The 6,866-nt window shown below is 38.3% G+C and overlaps 1 protein-coding gene across 1 annotated transcript in view; it reads left to right on the plus strand.

Annotated features, from left to right (window-relative positions):
• Nucleotides 1-6,622, plus strand: part of LOC125074932 (glycogen [starch] synthase) — a 31,734-nt gene extending 25,112 nt beyond the window's left edge. The window contains exons 10-18 of the mRNA XM_047686414.1: nucleotides 365-485; nucleotides 814-980; nucleotides 1,158-1,272; nucleotides 1,906-1,983; nucleotides 2,595-2,769; nucleotides 3,321-3,450; nucleotides 3,791-3,872; nucleotides 4,167-4,299; nucleotides 6,500-6,622. Coding sequence (XP_047542370.1) covers nucleotides 365-485; nucleotides 814-980; nucleotides 1,158-1,272; nucleotides 1,906-1,983; nucleotides 2,595-2,769; nucleotides 3,321-3,450; nucleotides 3,791-3,872; nucleotides 4,167-4,299; nucleotides 6,500-6,597 — 1,099 coding nt within the window. The 3' untranslated portion in view covers nucleotides 6,598-6,622. The remainder of the gene's footprint in view (nucleotides 1-364; nucleotides 486-813; nucleotides 981-1,157; nucleotides 1,273-1,905; nucleotides 1,984-2,594; nucleotides 2,770-3,320; nucleotides 3,451-3,790; nucleotides 3,873-4,166; nucleotides 4,300-6,499) is intronic.
• Nucleotides 6,623-6,866: the final 244 nt, after the last annotated feature.

A 6,866-nucleotide genomic window follows, 5' to 3' on the forward strand; every position in this document is an offset into this window, starting at 1 on the left:
GTTAGGGGCATATTCCACCACGCTGCTCCAATGCGGGTTGGTGGATACACATGTGGCAGATTTTCGTTGTAATTAGACACATGCAGGTTTCCTCACGATGTTTTCCTTCACCGCCGAGCACGGGATGAATAATAAACACAAATTAAGCACAAGAAAATTTGAACCCGAAATCATCGGTTAATATGCACGCATTCTAACCACTGGGCCATCTCGGCTCTACCTTATTCAAGTACTTTTGAATCGTCATTTAACAAACTGTATTACAAGCATTGTTAAATAGTATTTTTACGTAATTAAATATAATGTAAAACTAATAAAAATATGGTCAAAAACATATTTCAAACGAAAATTAATATTATTTCAGGCACTTCAACTTCGACCTCGACAAAACCTTGTATTTCTTCATTGCTGGACGATACGAGTTCGGCAACAAAGGCGCGGACATCTTCATAGAGGCGCTGGCGAGGTTGAACCATTATTTGAAGGTACGTTACAGGGGAGCTGCTATGCTCTTTCTAAATGTTAAGATTTAACTCTTCAAGTCCTACCGGGTCGGTACCGTCTACTCATATTCTACTACCAATTAGGAATACTTAGCATTGTTTGGTTCTGGTTTAAAGATTGAGAGAGCCAATGTGCCAACAGGCACAAGGATCACAACATTTTAGCTCCTGGAAACTTTGGTGATGCGTTGGGGATGTAAGGGTGGCCACCAAGATATTAAAAATGGTGACCAGTTACCGTCATGTGGACTATTTGCCAAAACGACTGTATATTATATATAACTAATGATATTTTCTAATGTACTTCCAGTCTTCAGGCTCTGAAATGACAGTGGTTGCGTTTCTAATATTTCCCGCGAAAACAAATAACTTCAACGTGGAGAGTCTGAGGGGGCACGCCGTCACGAAGGCTCTGAGGGACACGATCAACGACATACAGCAGAAGATCGGCAAGCGAATGTATGACATATGTTTGAGGTGAGAAAGTTGAATTTTGCTTGGACTTTTTGTGTCGCTTAGGACATTTCTCAACAATCATTATACAATGTAAAAAATGCGTAACTACTACCAGAAAAGTCACCCTTCACTGGAAGTAGCCAGTACACCAATTTAAACCATTTTTTAGAAGATTGACTAAATATGGTTGTGTTTCAGCGGTCACTTGCCGGACGCGTCTGATCTCCTCCACAAAGAGGACACGGTTCGCCTCAAGCGCTGCATCTACGCGCTCCAGCGCGACGGCCTGCCGCCCGTCACCACGCACAATGTTGTAAGTACCTCGTATACGGTTTTAAGCGGTTTTTTGTATCATAATTGTCCTTTGGATGTCACAGTGGCATATTGAAATCATAAGGGTACCTAAACAGGGGAAGATGTGTAGAGCCAATGGCGACTGGCAAGTGGTTTGATTTAAGATTTGGGCCCAGAGTACACCATGTAAGCTCTCGTATCTTTCCCTCTGCCAAGGAACTTTTTTAGCTATAGCGAGCTTTATTGCTATCGATAAAAAGTTCAAATTCATATTTTTTCCACTATAAATGTATTTATATAAGTTTTTTGTATTGTATTATATTTTTTTTTTTTATATGAGTGTATCTTCTTTATTTTTGTATTTAACTGTACTTCTAATGGCCGGAACGATTTCAATGATTTTTTTGTGTGTATCTGAGTTGAGAACCATGTTTGGGTCAGATTACACTCGATAGGCGCTGACTTAATTAAACTTGTGCTCGTTGAAGGAAAACATCGTGAGGAAACCTACCACACCAAACTTCTGCCACATGTGCACACCACCAACCCGCATTGGTGGAGGAATTCGCTTTAAAACTTCCTCTTATAGGCTGAGGAGCGCAATAGTGAGATAATCACAGTTATATACGTTAAACATATGTCAATTTTTCAGGTGGACGATTGGAGTGACCCCGTGTTGAACTCCGTGCGTCGCTGTCAGCTGTTCAATACGGTCAACGATAAAGTTAAAGTAAGTTACATAGAAATTAGCCGACTCTAATCGTAGGATGAGAGCCGAGATGGCCCAGTGGTTAGAAATAATCTGTGGTATTCATTATGGATTCGTAGAATATTGCTTTTTAATATCAGGGTTGTCATATTCGAAATTTTGTAAGTAAAATCAAAGTGGATGTAAGTAGTTAAGTGTAACACTTTTGTATTATAAATAAAGATATGTCAATCAAGAACTGATTGTAGTGCGCAATATAGCAGAGTTGGCAGCAAATTGTATGGAATATTTAAATATATAATCTGTTCCTATTGAAGTAGGAAAAAAGATTAACAAACCTTAGATTTACATCTTTCATTCGAGTTTATGGTTAATATACCTTTATTTATAATACAACACTATTACACTTAACTACTTATAGCCATTTTAATTTTACTTCCAAAATTCCGATAATAGTTTCGTCGCTGTTCAAAACGGTTTTTTCCATATCCACAGATAATATCATAGATTAATCAAGCTCTCGAAGCTTCCTTCTTCGAATGGAATAAGATATACAGATAAATGCTTTACACTTTCAAACAACAGTTTATATGTGAATTGTCCACATATCTAATAATATCGTCTGTCCGCAGGTGATCTTCCACCCCGAGTTCCTGACGTCCACAAACCCGCTGTTCGGTCTGGACTACGAGGAGTTCGTCCGCGGCTGCCACTTGGGCGTGTTCCCCTCCTACTACGAGCCGTGGGGGTACACGCCGGCCGAGTGCACCGTCATGGGCATACCCAGCATCACCACCAATCTATCCGGTAAGCTATGTGGACGTTATCTCTTAGGTGTTATGGTCTATTTTGGCATGAATCGTTTTCAATTTAGTGTAGTGTATTTAGTACATAAAGCCGCGTAGGTCAGATATGGCTTGTGCTATTTCAAATATGAATATTTATTCGTATTGAACAAATTCATACATATAAGCCGAGATGGCCCAGTGGTTAGAACGCGTGCATCTTAACCGATGATTTAGGGTTCAAACTCAGGCAAGCACCACTGAATTTTCGTGTGCTTAATTTGTGTTTATAATTCATCTCGTGCTCGGCGGTGAAGGGAAACATCGTGAGGTAATCCTGCATATGTTTAATTTTAACGAATTTCTCCCACATGTGTATTCCCCCAACCAGCATTGGAGCAGCGTGGTGGAATGCTCCAAAAACCTTCTCCTCAAAGGGAGGGGAGGCCTTAGCCCAGCAGTGGGAAATTTACAGGCTGTTAATGTAATGTAATGTAATACATATATGTATATAGGTAACCAAAAGTCTTATAAATAATAATAATTGCATACAATGTAATTTGTATGTTATAGGATTCGGTTGTTTCATGCAAGAGAACATAGCGGACCCCATGTCCTACGGTATATACGTGGTGGACCGCCGGTATATATCACTGGAGGGTTCCGTGCAGCAGCTAGCGCAGTACATGTTTGATTTTACCAAGTGAGTGTTTGTATGTTAAATATTGACTACAAGTTGTTCGTTCGCGTTTAAGGGGTTGGTCGTCCTGTGTTAGGTATATAAAAAGCCCATGTCTTTCCTTGAGGTTCAAGCTCGCTTCTTACCATTTTTTAACGAACTCTGTTCAGTGACTTGACCGTGAAAGAGCAACAGCCACACAGACAATATTAGTTTAAATGTATATAATGGCGCAGGATGACCTTCAAATCTTTTTCATGCCTATATTTGTTTGTGAGCGAACCCGGGTGAACCTTTTATAATTATTATACAATTACACATCAAAATATTACATATTATATATAGAAAATTAACTTTGTTACAGATTGACGCGTCGACAACGTATCATCCAGAGGAACAGAACTGAAAGACTGTCAGACCTCATGGACTGGAGGAATCTAGGAATTGTAAATGTTTCTATGTAAAAAAAGTGTCAGCCTGTTCCACTGCTTGTCAAACATCTCTCTTGGAGGAATTCAACTCAGTGGATTTAATTAAAAATCTATGTGCAAGACCCTATGGGTCCCCTCGCTATTCATTACTTATATTTCTGTTCTCCAGCTTGGAGAGTGAGTTAGCCAGTGTAACAACTGGTACAAGGGACATAGTATTTTACTTCCGAAGGCTGTTGGGGCATTTCTCATTAGTTGGACCAATTAAAAATTATTATAATTGATTTTGAAGCTAAATTTTATTTTCAGTATTACCGTCAAGCGCGAGCCCAAGCGCTGAAGATAGTGTACCCAGACTACGTGGATCATATGGACCAGGAGCTCGGCAAGAGGTTCAACTACCCCCGACCCATCTCCGAACCCCCCAGCCCCACACATTCTAGTGAGTCTTTATTATGAGAAAATATTTTACGATGTTATAATCATATGTATTAGAATCTAATTAGATTTATAAATGGCGACAAACCTTAGTACGGACAGCAAAAACATTGATTATTGTGCACTAAATAATTTATGTTCGCGGGTTTTTTTCTAACCGTCAAAAAATACAAAGAATATGCGGATAGTGAGGTATTCGACCGCCATTTATAAGTCTTATCTTTATTAGAATAAACCGATAAAAATATTTAAAATGTATGGCTTATATCAGTGCGGCGAAGTCACCACGAAATGTCGTGGCTCACGGCTTCCTATCACAAGGAAATAGAAAAACACAGAGACACAAAAGACGAAGAAGTCCAAACAGAAATAGATCAGAAACGAAATGCGATCGTCAGAAAGTCTCTTGAGATCCTCGAAATAACAGACTTGGAGAGCGGAACAGATCTAGAAGTGACGTTCGAGAAGAATCTAGATTTCACAGAGTCTGAACAAGAGGATTACCAGACGCCCAACGATTTCTTGGAGCCACTGACTGAGGCTGTCACAGAGCAAATAGATCAGCTCATATCTAAGTTGGGAGACTGTGTCGAGTCTTCGGAGTAGGTTCGTTCGTTGGAAGACTAGTAACATGTTTGGTCACTTTGCACTTGGAGTTGTGTTGTAAACATTTTAGACACTGTTTTGTATGGAGGACTATGGGGTAGGGAGTTGGCGAATTTAATTTTGGGTATCGTTTGCTCATGGCCGGTTATTCAACTGTATAAAGTTTAAGGAACGCTGCCATTATTGTACTAACGTTGTCATTGGACTCCGCTTCTTGTTACATAAAGAGGATTTGCTGATGCCTCCCTCTGAGGTGGATTTCCAATGTTCTTTTTTAAAAAAAGAGAAGCGAAAAGGCATTCATCCTATCAGAGATAGTTGAGAGCAGATTATATGCATTTACCATTCATAGTTGATAACACACCTTGGGTGAAACGATCACCTCTTGGTATTACTAAAATTTGGCAAAAAAAAAAACACCAAAACAAGTAAGTAAAGTAAAATAACTTCAGAGGTATGAGCAAAAGATTCTTATTTTAATGCAGGACTCGCAGGGCCGCAAACCATACGACTGTTTAATTTAATAAAGTTATGGATTCTTTCGCATTATCGTCTATTTTTTACTTTGACTTGACTTAGCTGGGGGCCCCTTGAATCCACGGGACCCTAAGCTGAAGCCCAAAAAGCCATATAGTAGATCCTGCCCTGCATGTAAAATGTTTGATCTTGCACTTAATCACCTATCGTTTAGGATATAGAGTATACTTTTTAGTAACACACATCTGCACTTTTATATATTGCCGTAGTTGTCAAGCGCTCATTGAAAATATCCGTAGACTGAAATATATATGTATAAGTCCTGTCACTTAAAAAAAAAACAATGAGAAATTTTTAATTTTCTCATTGGTAACTTTGTGTAAATCTGTTTGGGTACTACCCATTCATCACATATTCTAACGCTGAACTACAATACTCAGTATTGTTGTTTATCGGTTTGAAGGGTGAGTGAAGCAGTCAAAAGACATAACATCTTGGCCCAAGGTTGGTGACGCATTGGTGTTGTAAGGAATAGGTCATATTTCTTACGACGCCAAACAGGTGGCCCAATCGTTCGTTTGTTTGCCTAAACTACTGGGTTTATAAATAATGTCACAAACAATATTCATTTTATGAAATATTATTTAACATATTAACTTTAAAATTCGACACATTTGCGTGTCTGGTTTTTGACCAAATGATCTTTTCTAAGACGATATTTTTCTAGAATAAAATGTTTGTTACTTGAATAGTTTCTGATTTTTTGGAGCCTCGTTGTTATCAACTTTTTACCAACTCGCTTTAGGCAATCTTTGAAGTTGCAAATTTGTAATTGGTTTTCAACTAACTTCCTAATGAGTTCTATATTTAAATTTTTGAATATAGCTCAAGACTAGATTTAAATTTCTCATGATTTTCTATCCCTCTTTATTTATCTGTTATTTCTTTCTTTCTCGTGTAACGAAATTCGTCTAAACGTGACGCGACCTTAAAAGTTTAATATCAGTTACTATTTCATCTCATCTAAACGCCTTCTCCGCTCAAGGAGTTCCAATTAAAAAGTCTTTAGTTTATTATAATTCAAGTCTTCTCTTCTAAAGAGTTCCTTCGATCTGTTACAGGAGCGACCACACCAGCGGCATCAGTTCACGGTTCAGAAGACGAAGATGAAGTAGACGAAGAGAAGGAACTAGCTGAATTGAGAATTTCTGATAAATAATTTACATATAAACAATATAGGTTACGAAATAGCCCACAAGTGGGAAACTAGATTTGATATGAAGCACTTACCTAGGTATCTGTAGAGCTATTCGGTAAAGAAACTCAAAACTCACTAATTGAATGTTTATGTGAAATGCCTTGCCTTTAATAATCGTAATAACTACACAGAACATATTGAAGGCCAATGATGTATGCAGAAAAACTGGCCGAAAATTCATCTCAATTGGATGAACGTGTTAAAATATCTGAATGACAAACAGACAAACA

Source organism: Vanessa atalanta, chromosome 29, assembly GCF_905147765.1.
Source record: "Vanessa atalanta chromosome 29, ilVanAtal1.2, whole genome shotgun sequence".
NCBI lineage: Eukaryota > Metazoa > Arthropoda > Insecta > Lepidoptera > Nymphalidae > Vanessa > Vanessa atalanta.